This window comes from Strigops habroptila, chromosome 4 (assembly GCF_004027225.2).
Source record: "Strigops habroptila isolate Jane chromosome 4, bStrHab1.2.pri, whole genome shotgun sequence".
NCBI classification, from domain to species: Eukaryota; Metazoa; Chordata; class Aves; order Psittaciformes; family Psittacidae; genus Strigops; species Strigops habroptila.
The window spans coordinates 29,407,753-29,426,278 of record NC_046358.1 but is presented as its reverse complement, the minus strand read 5'-3'; the positions used below and the strand labels follow the sequence as shown (position 1 = coordinate 29,426,278).

At 44.4% G+C, this 18,526-nt stretch overlaps 2 protein-coding genes and 1 long non-coding RNA gene across 7 annotated transcripts in view; 1 reads left to right on the top strand and 2 right to left on the bottom strand.

Annotated features, from left to right (window-relative positions):
* Positions 1-869: 869 nt before the first annotated feature.
* PSMC1 (proteasome 26S subunit, ATPase 1) lies at positions 870-10,286 on the top strand. The gene is made up of 11 exons (XM_030484715.1): positions 870-1,173; positions 1,896-1,949; positions 2,813-2,909; positions 3,329-3,453; positions 3,972-4,157; positions 4,336-4,464; positions 5,377-5,473; positions 5,661-5,850; positions 7,183-7,334; positions 9,029-9,183; positions 9,951-10,286. The coding sequence occupies exons 1-11, from the start codon at positions 1,171-1,173 to the stop codon at positions 10,083-10,085; spliced, it is 1,323 nt and encodes a 440-aa protein (XP_030340575.1). The 5' UTR covers positions 870-1,170; the 3' UTR covers positions 10,086-10,286.
* Positions 1,947-10,804, bottom strand: LOC115607429. Its single transcript, XR_003991235.1, has 3 exons — positions 10,662-10,804; positions 3,845-3,847; positions 1,947-2,145 (listed from the first exon to the last, which is right to left on the bottom strand). It is a non-coding gene; the product is annotated as an uncharacterized LOC115607429 (long non-coding RNA).
* A 256-nt stretch (positions 10,805-11,060) lies between these two features.
* NRDE2 (NRDE-2, necessary for RNA interference, domain containing) overlaps positions 11,061-18,526 on the bottom strand; it is a 65,687-nt gene continuing 58,221 nt past the window's right edge. For all 5 annotated transcript variants that reach the window (XM_030484713.2, XM_030484711.1, XM_030484710.1 and 2 more), the window contains 3 exons: positions 18,033-18,171; positions 14,954-15,025; positions 11,061-13,982 (listed from right to left, as the gene is read on the bottom strand). In XM_030484713.2, the coding sequence (XP_030340573.1) occupies positions 13,857-13,982; positions 14,954-15,025; positions 18,033-18,171 (337 nt within the window). In that variant the 3' untranslated portion in view covers positions 11,061-13,856. The remainder of the gene's footprint in view (positions 13,983-14,953; positions 15,026-18,032; positions 18,172-18,526) is intronic.

Here is an 18,526-nt window from a genome sequence, read left to right as displayed (position 1 = left end):
CAACATTTGCTGCAATGCACTCAGTGTACCAGTCCAGACATGGTCTCTGGAGAAGATCCTTCCATCAGTGTTGTAAAACATTGGCTCTGGGTTTGTTCCTTTATACTTCGGGCTACTCTCCTGAGCTCTAAAGCTGCTGTCCTCTACAGCGCTCACACGCCTCCCTCCTCTGTACCGGGCCACACGTTAAAAGCAGAGCTTGCAGCAGGTACAAGGCTAAGTTGTGACTGCGTATTTTAAAGAGCCTCCCACGACAGCCGGCAGGAGCAGGGACCTCCCAAAGGCGCCGTACAAACCGGGCAGAGGCTGCAAGTGCCTCAACGTTTCCACTTGTGGCACAACACAGCCAGAGAGCTTTGGTCTTGCCAGGAAGAGCCATCTCTCGGTGGTTAAGTAGTAGTGCTTAAGGGAGGTAACCTGAACTGCCGCGGTGAAGGCATACTTTCCCGGCGTACTCGGAGGTTTTAAGCATCATTTCCATGGATGTTAACATTGCCGCAGCTGGTTATTATCAGCTTCAATGTGTATCATTGATGTGAACTGAGCTGTAAGAATACCTGAGAAATACCTCACGGGGAAAGAACTCTGCTTTTGTCTAGGTTTATCAGTTTGAAACATCTCCATTTAACCATCACCACATGGTGAAAAGCGCTGGTAACCTGACACTGTATTCAAAAGCTACCGCGACTTTTCTCCTAGCTGGAATGTGACCCCACGGTGCCTGCCAACAGCACGGACATCGCTTTTTCTGCAGTGAGCGTCCCGCTGCCCTCAGGAGGGCCGATTCCGACGCGACGTGACTCCCGCAGGCAGCACTCGCACCAACCCGGGCGGGCTGCACCTCCCACAGGAGCCGCGCCCCCGGCGGGGCGGTGGGCCCGGGCCGCCCCGCACCAGCCAGCTGCGGCGCCGAGCGCCCCCTGCCGGCCGCCGCCTCAGGGCCCCGCGCCCCCCGGGTCACGTGATCCCGCCCAGGCGGCGGGCGGGCTGAGGAGGACACGCAACCGCCGCGCGCGGCCGGGTCACGTGACCTGGGTTTTGCCCCCGCCGCGCTGTGGCGTTTGTCCGCGGCCGCACGCTGTAGTGACGACACCGCCGCGTCCCTCGCTGGGCGCCGCCGGAGCGGCACTTCCGGAGCGGTGGTTAGTTCCGGAGCGGCAGCAGGGCAGGATGGTGAGGCGGCGGCCGGGGCGCGAGAGCGCGGCCGCGCGGGGCCGGGGCGGCGGTGTCGGTGTCGGTGCTTGTGCCTGTGCCTGTGCCTGAGTGGGGCGGCGGTCCCAGGCCTCCTCAGGCATCGCCCCGCCATTGCCCGGGATTTTGCGGAGTCAGCGCCGGGCCCGTAGGCCGCTCGAGCGGCGGGGGCAGCGCGGCCGGGCGCGCTGAAGCCGGGTAGGGCTGTGGGTCGGGCGCGGTGCCGCGGGGGGCTCCTCTCGCTGCGCCAAGAGGAACGTGCATTTGTAGCGGTGGGCCTGCAGGGTCCCGGCAGCGGCGCCAACCACCGCGCCGCGGGTCCGGCCTTCCGCGAGAGCGGCTGCGGGTCCCCGCGGGCAGCGGGTCTGGCCCGCTCTGCCCCCGGGAGGTGTGGGGAGGGCCGCGGGGGGCTCTGTGGTTCGTGCTGCTCGTGATTTGCACTGGCAAGGAAAGAGCTAAACCCGCGATGCACCACGGCAGTGCAGTGCTGTACGAGTCTGAAACACAACACTGACCGTGGCCTTCCTGCGTCGTACGTCCACACTTCTTGTTATTTACTGACTTTCGGCAATTAATTGAAATATATTAGTGCTTTGGTTAGATAAGAGGAATCTAATGATGTCATTTCTTTCCATGGCACTGCCCATGGGTTTCACAGTTCACGGAAGTGGGCTTATGTTGTGTGTTGTTTTGGTTTTTCTTAGGGTCAAAGTCAGAGCGGTGGACACGGTCCTGGTGGGGGTAAGAAGGATGACAAGGTAACTAAAACCACCACAAAGGCTTTTACTTACGGGATGAACTAAGGGTGTGTTACGACAGAGAGTGGCTGCAATAGGCTTTGTTATACAACTTACAACTTTTTTCTGGTTTTGTACTCAGAACTGCACAAAATCCTGCTTTTGTTGGCTTTGATGAAATGCCGCCTTCTGGGTGCACAACGGAGAAAACGGGTTGCTGTTCAAAAATAGAAAAGGGGATTAATTGTAAAGGAAAACTGAAGTTATTTGACACTAGTAATATATTTGTTAAACTATAAATCTGTCAGGGTTAGGAAAGACAAGTGGCCTTCAAGCTGTCAAGCCACTGCTTTTGGTTTGAAAATGACATCATACTGTTATCTGCATAAGGTCTGTGCTTGGTGTCGTGGACCATTAGAGATCTTTCCGGTTTTGTTTGAAGATGGAAGTACAAAGCATATGGGAAGCTGTGTCTGAGCTCACCAATTGAATGTGTGTTACCTGTGGATTGAAATGCAGCAGAAATGTTCAGATTCAGCATTTGCCTCATCCTTCTGTGCCTGAGTTTTGGTTGTGATTTCCTTCAGGCTTCAGCCTCCCGTGTTCTATATTCACTGAAAGTTGGCAGAAATCTAGGTTTGTTACTAAATGTAAAATAAGAATGTAAAATAAGCAGGAGAAGACATTTTTGAACTTTCCTAAAGAATATTTCTTTTGGGTTTCTTGCTGTGTATCATAAAGGAGACAGTTTTGTTATGTATCCATTCACTTCAGTTGAGCACTCTCAGTCTGTGCACCTAACATCTGTGTGTATTTTTCATTGTTAATATCCCAATTTCTTTTTTCATGGATTTTCTTTTTTTTTTTTTTTTTTTATGAATAAGGATAAGAAGAAGAAATATGAACCTCCAGTTCCAACCAGAGTGGGGAAAAAGAAGAAGAAAACAAAGGGACCAGATGCTGCCAGCAAACTCCCCCTGGGTAAGTGTCCTGCCTGCCCCAGCAGTGCTGCGGACAGTCGCCTTTGAGAGGTGCAGAGCTGTCCTCTCCCCTTGAGCTGGCTGGGTGTTGGTCATGAGGGGTGTAACAGAAGGGCAAATGTAATCTTATTTTGTGCTTCTGTGTTGGTTAGAAGTAAATTATTGTTATGCAAGATGGAGCCCAAGAACTCCTGAATGAGACAGAGAGAGAAATTGAACTGAGGAGAAATGCAGGGGAAACATTATCTTTAAAGATGGGGGTTTTTATGTAGGATTACAGTGGGACAAGTGAAATAGTGGCCGCTGCTCACATAGAAGTTATGAGCAGAAAATAAAGCAGAGTTGCTGGTAAGGAATTAGTGAATAATTGGTAGTATGTCAAACTTGATCTAAAATATCGTGATTCCACTTGGATTGCAGTGACTCCTCACACACAGTGCAGACTCAAATTGTTGAAATTGGAGAGAATTAAAGATTACCTCTTAATGGAGGAAGAATTTATCAGAAATCAAGAACAGATGAAACCTTTGGAAGAAAAACAAGAGGTGAGGCTTGAGTTAACTGTTATGTCTAATATTACAGTATGTGCTCTATTGGGAAGTACTTCATGCAAAAGCAATGGAAGTAAAGTGCCATGAATGTGTAAGGCAGTACAAACATACTGTGTATGTTACAATTCTTTGATAAAACTTAATTACTGTCCAGAAAACTGGCGACTTTTTTCCTAGTGGTTTAATGGTTTTAGTCCAAGTATTGGTTACTACAGATGAGGCCATGGTGGTATTTTGTTTCTTAGTGGTCTGTTGAAGTGCAGCTCCCAGATAGCCAGCAGCAGAGACAGAAAAAACATTCTAGCTGTGCACGTCCATATGGTAATGTCTGTAGAACAGGACTAAAACAGTAGTGGATTTCGTTACTGGCCTCTGCTGTAAACACCTTCTCGGGCAGCAAATCAGCCATAGGAAAAGCCTGTTCTGTTCAGTGTGAACTGTTGAGCTGGTGTTGTACAAGAATGTTTTTGCCTATGTTCTTGAGTTGTTTCTTGGGTTCTTCTTGGCAACAGGAAGAAAGATCAAAAGTAGATGATCTGAGGGGAACACCGATGTCTGTGGGTACCTTGGAGGAGATCATTGATGACAACCATGCTATCGTGTCCACATCGGTAGGGTCGGAACACTACGTCAGTATTCTGTCTTTTGTGGACAAGGATCTCCTGGAGCCAGGCTGCTCTGTCTTGCTAAATCATAAGGTGAGCTGGTTTTGTAAAAAGCAGTGCAAGTTCTTGTACTGTTTTTAACTGGCCTTTTTTTCTGAGAATCGCGGGAGAGCTGGTGCTGTTCATTTCATGCATCTAAATGGATGGGCATTGGGGTTAGGCTTGTATTAACAGCGCTTGCTTGCTTTGACAGCTCTTATGCTTGAATTAGGTTCATGCTGTGATCGGTGTCCTGATGGATGACACAGACCCTTTAGTTACTGTGATGAAGGTGGAGAAGGCTCCTCAAGAAACATACGCTGACATTGGTGGCCTTGACAACCAGATTCAAGAAATCAAGGTACTCAGTTGTACTGATCTGCGCTGTTGAGCAAGCTACTGATGTAGCTGCTGTGCTGGGAGCTTGTGTCACCCACCACAGGGCCAACTGCTGCTCACACAGTGTTCTCTTATATCCTGCTGTAAAGTCTTTCTTCATTTGGTTTTGCTAGGAAGGCTCGTGGGCCTAAGTCTCTAAGGTGGGAGCATACCCATCCACAGACCGTGTGCACAGAAACCTTTCATAGTTGCTGGGAAACCTGTACAGCCCTGAGCTCATAAGATCTCTGCAATAACTTTTGCAAAACTATTGTTTTGCAACATACAAAGTTACTGATTGTTGCAAGATGAGAGTTAAATTGTAAGAGCAGCAGAGGTTGTTTTGACTGTCTGGTGCTGTGCAGTCTGAGGATTTAGTGGGTAAGGGCTTGGGGCTTGTGTGCTGGCATTTGTTGGTTGGGGGGTTTTGTGTTTGATTCTGGTGTTTGTTTTTGGGTTTGTTTTTATGTGTGGGTTTTTTTCCCTACCAGCAGATCTCTATCTGAACCCTCGTAAAACTCAACCTTTTTGCTTTGACTTACATGTTTTCGAAATCACTGATGAGATCTGCAGTCTGGTAACTCATGGTGGAAGGCATCCTTTCATAAGGAGTCCTTTGTGAGCGTTTGGGATTCAGGGATTCCAGGGTTCTAGATTCAATGTTGGAAGAAGGGGAACACTCACTGCTTCTCTTCCCCATGTCAGGTGGGAACAATAGGAAGACTGTTCAGATAGACTAGTTGTCTGCCTTAGAATTGGAGGCAGTAGAGAGACAGGCTTTTCAAGGTCTGTCTTGAAATCAGTTAAGTTCTTTTTGCCTTCATTACTTTTATTAATGCTGTTCTCCCCACAGAACTGTGCAGAGCATTCACTCGCTGTTTTTCTTGTGCTGCAGGAATCTGTGGAGCTTCCTCTCACCCACCCTGAATACTATGAAGAGATGGGTATAAAGCCACCGAAGGGAGTCATTCTGTATGGCCCGCCTGGCACAGGTATCTTGCAGTACAGTAACAGCTCTGCTGCGCTAACACAAGTGAAATAAGTTGTGCTTGGTTAGTATTAAAGCACTGCCAAGTCTGTCACAAATTTGATGTGACTGTTTTGTTAAAGCACCTCCCTTCTCCCCCTTCCCCCCCCCACCAGAGACTAACTACAGTATCTCTTCCCATCCAAACCTAGGTAAAACTTTACTAGCCAAAGCAGTGGCCAACCAGACTTCAGCGACCTTCCTGCGAGTGGTTGGTTCAGAACTTATACAGAAATACTTGGGTGACGGTCCGAAGCTCGTGCGTGAGCTGTTCCGTGTGGCTGAAGAGCATGCCCCATCCATTGTCTTCATTGATGAAATTGATGCCATTGGCACAAAGAGGTACAGTATTCCAGCTCCGGCTTCACACACAAGTGCTGCCAGGAACAATAAATGCTTTACTAGAAACACTTTTTTTGCAACCATATTGATACTCAGTTTCTTAGCTCTGCTACCATTCGTGTAATAATCTCTTTGATGTAAGCATTTTTAACAAGTGAAACTTTGCATAACTTATCTGAAACTAACATATATCACAACCTTTTCGTATTAAATAGGTATGACCAGAGACTTAGCCCCTGCTCTCTAGCTCCCTGTTAGCATCTCTCTGACACAGTGTCTTAGGCAGAAGGAGACTGTAGTTCATAGGGTATCTTCTAAGGATAAATGCAGTAATCGGCTTCACTGATTCAACAGTAAAGCAGCGTCCTTCATGCAGAGTGTATCCATTTCTCATTTGCATCCCACATAGGTGGCTAAATACTTATGCTCTTAAAGTATTACATGGTAAGCTACAGAGTGTGATGGCATGGGGAAGCATTGGTTGTGCCACACTAAACTGTTCAGCCTGTATCTGAGTAGTATTTCTTTGAAAATTCCATAGGTTGGTTGGCACTGTCAAATACAAGTAGTCTTTTAAGTAGTCAAATGTTTTGAAATAAAAGTAAAAAGGTGCTCATATATATTGCTACACAGCTGCTAGCCTGAAGCTCCAGCCTAAGGCAGCTTCTGCTCCATGTAGTATGTAGAAAAGATTGGACTGATGGTGAAGTGTGTAACACACACATGCAATTCTTTGTAAACTTAATGTTGCTTCGAACTGTTGCTGAACATGGCTGAGCTGTTTTGGGTGCAGGTTGTCTAGTCTGGTACCAGCAAAATGAAGTAGCTGAGCTACAAAGTGGAGAACTATGGTCACTGGTAACTGTGCTTCAGGAAGAGCAGGGTTAAACCAGGATCCAGACTGGCAGGGCTAAAGGGTGCACAGTCACAACTGTGTGTGTAACGTAAACTCCGAACAGAAAAAAGTGTGACAAGGTGTATTTTCTATGAGGTGGATGCATGTGCTTTTAATAATGAGGGGTTTTTCCTTTTTATGTTAATTTGTTAATTTTGTTGGAAAAAGGACAGATTTCCTTCGCAGGACTGCTGTTTCTTTTCCCAGCTACAAGAATAGTTCAGTGTCTCTTTTCATACCTTAATGTCACAGAATGATTTTGAAAAGGTGCTTTTTGTTTTCTATGGCTAAACATTAAATAAAAAAATAAAAATTATGGGTGTTAAAAACCCCAGCAAAGCACCTCCCACTGTTCTGTTGGTGTGTTTGGGGCAGTTATGTGAAATATGTTCTTAAGTTTGCCAAGTGCTTTTTTTGACTCTCTTGTTCTCTTGTAGGTATGATTCAAATTCGGGTGGTGAGAGAGAGATCCAGCGTACAATGCTGGAGCTGCTGAACCAGCTGGATGGGTTTGACTCTCGGGGGGATGTTAAAGTTATCATGGCTACAAACAGAATAGAAACACTGGACCCAGCTTTAATTAGGCCAGGTAAGAGACTTCCTGCTGTGGGAAGTCGCTTCTCTTGTGAAAGGACTTGTCAGACACGGGCTGGTGAAAAAACACTGGGTTGTCTTTATTCACCATCCCATCTGTGTTGGGGTGTCTGTTAAAATCAGAACCCATTCACAAGCTTCCAAATGGGAGAAAAACCTTTGGAAGAGAAGAAACATGTTAATTCCTTTTACGTATGCAAGACCAGTTTGAATGTTGCTCCTTTTGTATGCAGATGGCACACCTATTTTAAGTCACTGTTTGGGCAAGCTATGGTGCAGCAGCAGCATTTCATTCCTGCCTTCAGCAGCTGGGGGAGGTGGGGCAGCACCGTTCAGGTCAGAACTTAGGCCTGGATTTTGATGCCAGGAAGCTGGTGTGCTTCTGTAGCGACCTGGTCTGCTGCTGTCATTCAGGGGACAAGTAATGCCTTATTTTGACATATGTATTGCTTGTTGAGCCAAGAGCTTGAAGAGGCACAAGGAGTATTTTGAAATGGCCACTAAAAATGTACAGGAACACAACACATCTGGGGTCTGTCCGATCAGAAGGTAGAAAGCAACACAGAGATGAAAGGAATAAGCTAAGCCTCTCCTTGGTGTCCTCAAGTGAATCCAAAGTATTGAAGACATTGTGAAGATACTCCTAAGGTAAAAGAGAGAAGGTAGAGAGCAGAGGTAATTTAAGATGAAATTGTCAAAACCCTGCTCTGAGCACTCAGTGGACTGCGGGCCCATGGGGTTTAGACGAACCTCTGCAGGACAGAGTTGCTGAAGTGTGTTTGTGGTTTTTAAAAGAAGTCTGGTTTTGTCAGCATGCTCTTCCAAATCAAAGCCAGGGCTGTTAGAGCACAGAGGAGATACTGTTACATCAGTATTGAAAGACAAGCTGAGATGATCTAAAACTTGTGGAAGGAAGCTTCCTACACCTGTCGGGTATTTAAATTACAACCATCCTGTGAGCAACCAGGGCATGTCTAGTAGCTGACAGATGTGCTGTTGTGTAGGATCTCCTGGGGTATTGTACGTGGTGCCATCAACCCTTAGAGAAGATGCTGTAAAACTGAAGAAAACCAGGAATGATCCAGAGATGGAAAATGTCTTTAAAAAGATTGCTCATTAAACTGGAACAATGGGTACCAGAACAGCCAAAGCCCCTGCTGGCACAGAGGAAACATCTGGCCAGGGATCGCAGCACAACTCTTCAGGCAAAACCTGCTGCCATCAGTTGGGGGTTTGGGTTTTTTTGTTTGAGGTGGTTGTTTTTAGGATGTTGGTTACATAGGGAGAGGAAGCTGCCACAGTGTTTTATTTTGTGTATGTGAATGTGGCAGAAAAATAAACTTCAGAGGTAAATGTCATCTCGGAGTAGAATGAAATTGGTTACAAAACTCTTAAGTATTTGATTAATCCTTTTCTGTGCTATGACACCCGGGGGATGGGTGTTTGCATTTCCCAGGCGAGGTGTCTGTTACTTGCAGTGACACAGGCTTTCTCAGCAGCGTGGCATCTGTCAGCTCCCATAGCTTCCTGTTCAGGGCCAACAGTCTGATCTCGCTTTCTCTGCTAAGATAGGATTGATTGTGGTGTGAAGGAACAGTTGCTGTCAGCCTCACCTTGAGATGTTCTTCCTGAGCTCTTCCCAGTAGCTGTGTGCAAAAAAACCTAAGACTGAGCTTTCCTTTTGCACAGGACGTATCGACAGGAAAATAGAGTTCCCCCTACCTGATGAGAAGACCAAGAAACGAATCTTTCAGATTCACACAAGCAGGATGACATTGGCAGATGATGTGACTTTGGATGAGCTGATTATGGCTAAAGATGATCTCAGTGGCGCAGATATTAAGGTCTGTGTACATGACCATTGTTTATACTTCAAAACACAAATTGGATCTCATTTTTACTGCATTCAAAAACTGTCTGTGGCTCTGTCACTGGGGGACAGTTGGGTGGCTTTAAAATACCTTTTGAGTGCCATGCACTTGGCTTTACACATGGGGAATTTATCAAACCTGTAATGATGAGGTAGCTTGTGTTGAGAGTAGTGCATACCTGTTACCTGTTAAAATATGACATTTTAAATGTAGCAAAGTGGAAACCAGAAGGGGAATGAGGAGTCTTGCACAAAGATATTTAAATATTACTTATAATTGCTTCTTATCCTGTGCTTATAGCTTCAGTTGCAAGCAGCTAAAAATGCAGCTGTAGATTAAGCAGGTTCAGATGTAAGCAGTCTGCTTTTCTCAAGCAGCTGGAGCCCTTGCCAGAGGTACCACACCTGATGTTACTCTCAGCTCATGCAGAAGGGTAATGCAGTTCGCTGTTACCCAAGCTGGAGGTGCACGTCCTCACAGGAGGGAAGGAGCGTGGTTATGAAGGTGCTTTTCTGTCACAGCAGCTTTACTCTGCCCGCAGGAGGACGTGCTCTTCTGGCTTTATCTAGTGTTTTATGTGCTTCAGTGCTACTGAACAGCATCAAACATCAGAATGCAAGTTTTGTAAATGCTCTTCCCTTCTGCTGGAGTCAGCGCAGCGTGGAGGTGCTGCTGCTGCTGCCCTCTGAGGTGCGGCCTCCTGTGCAGGGATGGTGATTTACTCTTGCTCTCTGTTGCAGGCCATTTGCACAGAAGCTGGACTGATGGCGCTGAGGGAACGGCGAATGAAAGTAACAAATGAAGACTTCAAGAAGTCTAAAGAGAACGTTCTCTATAAGAAGCAGGAGGGAACCCCTGAGGGACTGTATCTTTAAGTCACCCGTCTCTTTGGGGACTCCCAGGAACTCTTTCTGTGTTGATGACAGTTGATGTCTATGATGTAAAACCAGTCTGGCTAATTGTCATTCTTGAAGAGGATAAGTGCTGGTGGGGGGTTTCAGTCAGTGTAACTCTTTGCCACCAAAGCAGTTCAATTCAAATAAATGTTTTACTGGGAAACAAGGACCTGCTCTTCACAGGGCACTGGCTGTTGCTTTTGTAGGGCTTGCAGTGCTGGTGTCATGTGAGTGCTTGTCTCAGTGCTCCACGTTGCACTGCGCAGGCACGAGCCCCACCTCTCAATCATTGTGAGACATCAAAGTTTTTTATAACTGCTAATTGCTGCTGTTCTTAAAAGTTTTAGCTACCATTCTGTATCTCTCCTTAGGGGCCAAGGAGCTAGGCCTAAAGTTCCTTCTCAGTGTCCTATATCATATATATATAAAAATTAATTAAAAACATTCAGATATGCTCTCTTTACCACTTGTGCTTACACGAAAGCAAGGTTGGCATGCACTAGGATTCTTAAAGATCTGAACATGTTTGGGTAGGCCATATTACAGAGTTCATACTTTTTTTTTCCCCCAACAGGATTACAGTTACAAACATGCTTTCTGCACTCTGAGTTAGAGGTCTCCAAATGGAACCAAGACACTAGGGGGTTCTACAGCCTAATAGTAGGACTGTCCACAGTAAGATGTAGGTACTGCTAAGGCCAGGTCTCAAGGTGCTCTGTTTCACCCTGCAGGGAGGAATTCACAAGTCACATACATGGTGTTCTGCGGCATAACCTTAAAATGAATTCTGGCCCTCTGAACAAACCCATGGCTGCAGCTCCATCCCCCCAGGAGCTGGATTTCTATTGTGCTAGGTGGTGGCAATGCACATGCTGCATATGAAGTACTCTGTGTAGTGCACTTTTGTGAAGTTCCAAGTAATTCATTTCCAGCTGTTGACTCTTAAGGTTTATATAAAGTTCCATACCCAGAACACAGCCAAGCAATGCAGAGTCTTTGGTCTGGAAACTTTCTGTGGGAGCAAATGCTGGCCAGTAACAGACACCAGGAGTTGCACACGCAGCAATCCCTTTGGTAACTGCCAGTACTGCAGCAACAATGGCAGCACCAAGGCCAAGAGATTTTGGGTTTCTTTTTTTTGTGGTTCATTGTTAAATTCAAATTATGTGGTTCATTGTTAAAAACAAACCCTAGAGATGAACGGAGTCTTGAATCCAGATGACAGAAAAACCCTGAAATAGAGTTGGTTTTCATCTGGAGATGAAAAACAAGCAGTAGAGTTTTATTACCCATTCTTACAAACCTTAGGAGATCTGTGTCCTTGGAAAGGTCACAGAGAGCCAGCCACGTTTTAGCACTTTCTAATCACGGCAGTTGATCTCATCATCGCTAGAGGGGCTGAGGAGCTCAGACATGTGGCGAGCAAGGCTTTTTATGTGGGACATGGCTGGTAATGCTGACTGGAAGCAACAACTACAAAGCAGTTGGTTCAACTGATGAGCTGCAATGTATTAAGCTAAACCAAGAACTGTGTCCTGATACGCTGTCTGCCACACCAGTAACTGAGGAAGAAACACACTGGCAAATTAAGTTCTTACCTTTCAGAGCAGAATTTAACTTCTGCCACTTTCTCCAACATTTTTGAACTTGAGTCACAAAGATCAAGACAAAGGTAATAAAGATCAGGAGTGAGTGAACATGGAGCTCACTTACCCCATGAGGGCCCGAAAAGCCACTGGGGTTTCAATTACAAGGCAGGACTTGCTCCAGGAGCTCCAGGAAGTGAGCAGCCTCCAAGCGTCCCAAGCGAAGGGGCAGCACCAGCGCTGCACAGGTTGAAGCTGTGCAAAGGGAAGGGCTGAGGAGGGGATGTACAGAAAAGTGTCTGAAACCAGAGTCATTCCTGCCTCCACCACTGCAGTTTCCATGATGCAACTGGGCAGGGTGCTACATCATCTCATCTAGGCTCCCTGTCCCCCTAAAGGTGGGACCAGATGATCTTCCAAGGTCCCTCCCAACCTGGGCTGCTCTGATTCCATGACTTTGGAGAGAAACACAAGCAGAAGCACAACTGAGCCTCCCGCCTCTCCACGTCCCTTCCAGGTCTTTACAGGAGATGTCATTCCGCTTTGATGGGAGAGCAAAACCACACACACAATCTGTGATGTTCAGCGCACAGAGTGACCCCCACCTCCAGTTCAGGGGCTCCGAATTCCTGAAAGCAGCATGGATTTTAAAAATAAAATATGTTGGGTTTTTTTACACAGGCTAATCAGTTACCTCTGTAGCAAAACCAGCATCACTTGCAACCACAGCAGTGTTAGAAGGCTCTCAGGAAGCTCTGTAATGCCGCTTAGAATTCCACGTGTTCCCTGTAATATTTTAAATAATTTTGGAAATAAACAAATGCAGTGCAGCTTCAACTAAAATGTAGTATATCTTGTATTGTGGTGCTACAGGCACACCTGACCCACAGGTTGTATGGCTTTGTGCAGCCACAGTTTTCCATGTAGTCAAATCTCACCAGGTGGATGACGCCAATGGTGCAAGTGCTGTTAGTGATGGTCAGCTCTCTCCTGAAAAGCCTCTGAAACACTGCTGGGTGTTCAGTGGCTGCAGGTGCCCTCTTTTCAGATGAAGATCCAGTTTATGAGTATATCTGCGTCTCAAGAGGAGGGACGTTAAACAGCCTGGTACGTATTTCAGCACAGTCAGTCTTATAAAACAAATATCTAAGTGTTGTGGTTTAACCATATCTTTAAATTTACTATATTTCACATTACTTCTCTAGGAGCTTGCTTCTTTCACATTACTTCTCTAGACTCTTGGAATAGAAGCTATTAATTAAGCAATCATGTTTTCACTACTTTGCCACCTTTGGTGAAGATTAAATACAGACTAGACCTCTACTTCTCTTATGATGATTGCCTGTATTTGGGTCAAAAGCGAGTAATCAATCAGTTACAAAAACTTGTTTAAAAGTGAGCTGCTTAGAGATGCATTATGGATACAATTTCAGTTTTAATACAATCACAGTTCTATTAAATTAAGAAATAAAAATAATTGAAGTTCCTTCTGACTTTTCAAATACTCAGGTATATTTTTCATAAATATTCATATTAAAAGGATCATCTGTCAAAACATACGAGCCCAAAATAGGTGCCTGCTCAAGCAAAGAGTCAGCCTGTGCTAAGAGTTTATATACAGATGTAATGGCTGTTTGACTCTAGTTATATACACACACGCACACATACCAAGCTGAACAAAACTACTGAAGTCTGCCAACTGGAGGACAGCAGAGCATCCATTTGGCAGATGTTTATTTCCTGTGCTGCTCACCAAACCATAGTTGGCATGTACTGCCGCTCCGCTGAACTCCAGGGAATGTAATTTCAAACAATAGAATAAAAATGTGGGCAATTTCAGCGGGAGGCTATTTATATGAGGGTATCCTTCTGTAAGAACCAGCGATACTTCAGAGAAATGGATGCATTTTTGTGGGCAAAATGCAGTACTTGACTCCAGAACACTTGCAGCTAATGGAACTCCATTCGCATGGCTATTTTTATAAAAGCTTAAAAAAAATACAAAGAAAACCAACCAACGAAAAAAACCTCAACAAAAAACCTTAAGGAAAAAAAACCCCAACATAGTACCCAGTCCCAACAGAGTTCCTGTTTGAAGAGATAGGTCCAACTGGTTGTTTTGGAACTAGCTTCTGTACTTTCTCTGCTCATCTGCAGTCCTCTTTTAAACCTCTAACAGCAGATCCAGCTCTTCCATAGGCAGCCGCACTCTCAGTTCTTTTTCAGTCATCAGGTCAAGTGTCTCCTGCAGGTCGTCAGGGAAGTACTCCACTGCATCCATATAGAGCACCTAGAAAGACAATGAGAACATTTTCTATGCATCTTTCTATCACAGCAAGAAACATAAAGCAGCACACAGATACACAAACAACTCCATAGCAAGAACATCAGAAATCTCATAGCATCATATAATATCTCAAGCTCAAAGGGAGCCATAAGGATCCATGCTCCTTGCAGGACTACCTAACACTAAGCCATATGACTTAGGAACATCATCCGTATGCTCCTTGAACTCTGACAGGCTTGGTGCCATGACCACCTCCCTGGGAAAGCTGTTCCAGTGACCGACCACCCTCTCAGTGAAGAAATTTTTCCTAATTCCCAATCTGAACTTCCCCTGTCACAGCTCCATTCCATTTCCTCATGTCCTATCACTGGTTACCAGAGAGACATCGGCACCCCCCCCTCCGCTGCATATACTACTTTAAAATAATACAAACAGAATTAGAGCTTCTGCAGTGACACCAATGTAGACGTTTAATCAAGTCTCTTCCAAGTCTTACTAAATAATTTCACTCCAAAAGATACAATTTAGCTCAAGAGGCGCTGGAGCATTTGCAGCACGCACAGACATTACCTGAGGAGCTGCATGTGCTCCTGAATAGTTTCTGATACTAAGCACTAAATACAAGTTTATTTGCCTATATATTTCTGTTACTACCATGCTCACAACCTAACACGGTCTGAAAGACACGATCACTTCATACAGAGAGGAATTATCTCCCTGCCTCATGCAATACAACCCCTTTCTGTTCTGAAGTGCAAACAGCACTGACCACTATGTTTGTTTCCATTTTGGACGCATCTCTTATTTGCAGAAGATCTTACAGTACCTCTTCAGAAACCTCTCCTTTCATTTGCACGTAACTCATTGCAACAACTACTAATGTCTAACTTCTACCTTTTCTTTCTTTTTTTTCCCCAAATACAGAACTTCAAGAATTAAAGTATGATGACAGTTTATATTTTTTCTGTGCTTACCTTTGCCCAAGGACAGTTTTGAAGGGCTTTATAAAACAATCCTTTACTCTCTTCTTTTTTTCCTTCTGAAGCCTGTGTGAGAAAAAAAGATGTTCATGTTTCAATGCAGTAATAGCTGGAATAACAAAACAATTATCTCTGAGACAAACAAATTACTGCTGAAAAGCTCAGCATTCTGCAGAGGAATCCTTATTACTGTATATTGTGGTAGTTATGCAACTTGACAGGTTACACTCGTGATACTGCTTACACTCTCCAAAGTCATCGAAGAGATGTTTTTTAAGAGTTGCAGGGCTTTACTTGTAAAACAAGGAACAGGACAAGGATAAGCAGAAAGAGCCTCTGCAAGTATTTCAGTTAAAGTCAGTGCCTTTGCCTATTATTTGACAGTAATACTGCAAGAGTGCAAATCATTAAGCAAAACTTACACCTATTATACTACACGGGAGCATCTTTGGTACAGTGAAGGCGATAATACATTATTTTTGTGCACTGAAGAGATCATGCACACACATTCTCTTACTCAGCAGAAGTTTGTTACGACTGAATCCCCTTACATACAAGAATAGATATGTCAAATTAGCATCTATCTGGAAGGAGTTAAAACTTATACCTCCAAGTACCCATTCAACTATGTGATACAAGTACAGAGCACACAGCTACCATGAAGAGAAGGGTAGCAGAGGTCAGTGCGGAACAACCTCCCCAGCTTCAGTCATCCCAGTTCCAGGAAGAAATAATTACGATGTCTTCTGAAGAAATCTTTCTAACTGGCTACTTTAAAAACTACTGGCTGGAGAAGAAACTTGTGCTGTTCTGGTGTCATGATCTCCCTTTACTGAACTGCAATGCACTTCACTTGCTGCAAACCCTGCTGCCAACCCTGCTGCCAACCCTGCTGCCAGTGCTGTGCACTCAGATGCACACACATCTTTTGCAGCTCTGCAAAGAGCTGTCAGTAGCATTGTGCCTCTAGGTTTTCACAGGATCACTGAGGTTGGCAGGAACCTCTGGAGGCCATCTGCTCCAATCCCTCTGCTCAAAGCAGGGCCAGCAAAAGCAGGCTGCTCGGAACCACGTGCATTTGGGTTTTGAATATCTCTATGGATGGAGACTCTATAATCTCTGGACAACCCGTTCCAGTGTTTCATTGCCCTCACAGTAAAACAGCTTTTTCTTATGCTTAAATGTGATTTTCTATATTTAAATTAGTGTCCACTGCCTCCTGTCCTGTCACTTGGCAGCACTGAGAAGTCTGGCTCTGTCTTCACATCCTCACATGAGATATTTATATACAGGGACAGTATCTTCCAGGAGCCTTCACTTCCCATGCTGAACAATCGCAAGTCTCCCAGCCTCTCTCTGTACAACGCATGCTCCAACCCTTTACTCATCTTCATGGCTCTTGGCTATTCAAAAGGACCTGGACAGGCCAAGAGCAGAAGATGGTGCATCAGCCACTCCTCTTGATTTTTGTATCATCTGCAAACCTGCTGGCAATACATGCTCTCATCATCCAAATCATTAATGAAGGTGTTTAAGGGCTCTGCTCCCTAGGGTACAGCACCAGTAGCTGGCCTGCAGCAGGAGTTCACACTGCTGATTACAACCCTTTGAGCCTGGTGGTTCAGCCAGATGTCAGCCCACCTCACTGTCCACTTACCTAATCCATGCTTCATCAGCTTGTCTGTGAAGATGTTACAGGAGGCAGTGGAAAAGGCTTGCTACAGTTGAGATAAACAACATCCACTGCTATCCCCTCATCCACTGAGCTAGCCATCTCCCCATAGGGCGGCTACCAGATTGGTCAAGCATGATTTCATAAACAATAAATAGGTATTTAAGAGAAATAGTTTGTTTCAAAATATATACAAAAGCTTTGTGTTTTTAAACAGCAAGAAGCTTTTGCCCAAAATACCAAAGACTGGCTATCTAGACATACCCAAAGACAAAACAGATCTACAGATCTTAAGGTAATATTGGGCAATAACAACTTCTTCCATGTCTGAAGATGTTTATGTTTCTAGTTGATTTTTCTTCTCTGAACAACGTTATTCAAAGCTATTACTGTAAAAGCATTATTTTCCTCCATCTTATTAGCATTTAATAAATACTCATTCTTGTGAAGAAGTTACCTTCCATGAATGCATCATTAGCGACAGAATGCATACCGGCTGATTTCACTTCAGCATTTGTGCATACTGGAGTCTCATTAGTAGTTTGTAAAGAATAACAGTAATTCAATTGTACATCCCCATACACAAGTTGCATAAAATATTCACAAGCATGTATTTTTATAGTAATTCATATAATAATTTATAGTAATTTTTATTTGTATAAGAGCAAGTAATGATAGGACAGGGGGTAATAGCTTTAAGCTGAAAAGGGGGAAATTTAGATTAGATATTAGGATGAAATCCTTTACTGTGAGGGTGGTGAGGCCCTGGCACAGGTTGCCCAGAGAAGCTGTGGCTGCCCCATCCCTGGCAGTGCTCAAGCGCAGGTTGATGGCAGAGGGGTTGGAACTAGTTGATCTTTAAAGTCCCTTCCAACCCAAACCATTCTACAGTTCTATGATTTGTTTAGAAATTGTCACTGTAATAGTGCCACACAAAACATCTTCTCAAACACAAACCAAGTCTCTCCTTCCCGCACCTCCTCTCTATTTCACAGTGTGCTAACTGCTGTTCCCCGCCCACTTACCTTTATATTCTGAGTCAGACTGGGTGCAATCCATCTATTGATATCTTATGATGTATTTTTTATCTGAGTAAGATGGCAGACACAATAACTTGCCTGCATCTATATTAACACTTCACTGCCAGAAGATATTATTCCTTCTAATCCATAGGAATTACATTTCATTAATATTCCCAGGAATAAGAGCATTAAAATTCAAATACATCACCTTGCAAATCATGAGGTATGGCAGCATTTAGTATTCCTCTTCAATCTACAGTACTGTAAATGTGTTCATAAGAAATTCTAAATATGATAAAAAAAAAAACCCAAAACAAAAGCAGCAAAACAAAACCAAACCAAACCAAACCAAAATCAAACCCGCTACCACTTTTCTTACCAGAAAGTTCAAATACATTCTCCACAGCAGTGGACAATGGGTACCATTTTCACTCTGCACTGCATGTTCAAACAGAGCTACAATCCGATTTGTTAGCCCAGTTTCAGGAATAGTAGAATGTACTTCACCAACATCTTCCCTGGAACACAGAGGAAAAAAGAAACCAGAATCCCTTAAACCCAAGCTAAAGGACCACATCCAGGCAAAAGATCATAAAGATCAACGTACTCTCTCTGCTCACACAGCACTGTATACTGCCTGGTTTTTGCATTTCATGCTACAAACTGTGAATGCTATAAAGCAGACTTTTAGCACTTGCTAATCTAATCAACACAGTTCTAAACAGGAATATCAGTAATAACGAAATAAAAGATAAATGAGATATTCTCGTGAAAATTCTTTTAACATGTTGAAAAAATTAACCCTGTCCAACTGGAGGAGATAATTTATCTTTGTGTACAATAATCCCTATTGTATGAACTTAAAACACTTAT

Excerpts from the sequence above, each read along its gene's own strand:
- PSMC1 (XM_030484715.1), top strand. Across the intron at positions 4,158-4,335 it reads CTGTCTTGCTAAATCATAAG|GTTCATGCTGTGATCGGTGT; the intron begins GTGAGCTGGTTT and ends TGCTTGAATTAG. Across the intron at positions 9,184-9,950 it reads TCAGTGGCGCAGATATTAAG|GCCATTTGCACAGAAGCTGG; the intron begins GTCTGTGTACAT and ends TCTCTGTTGCAG.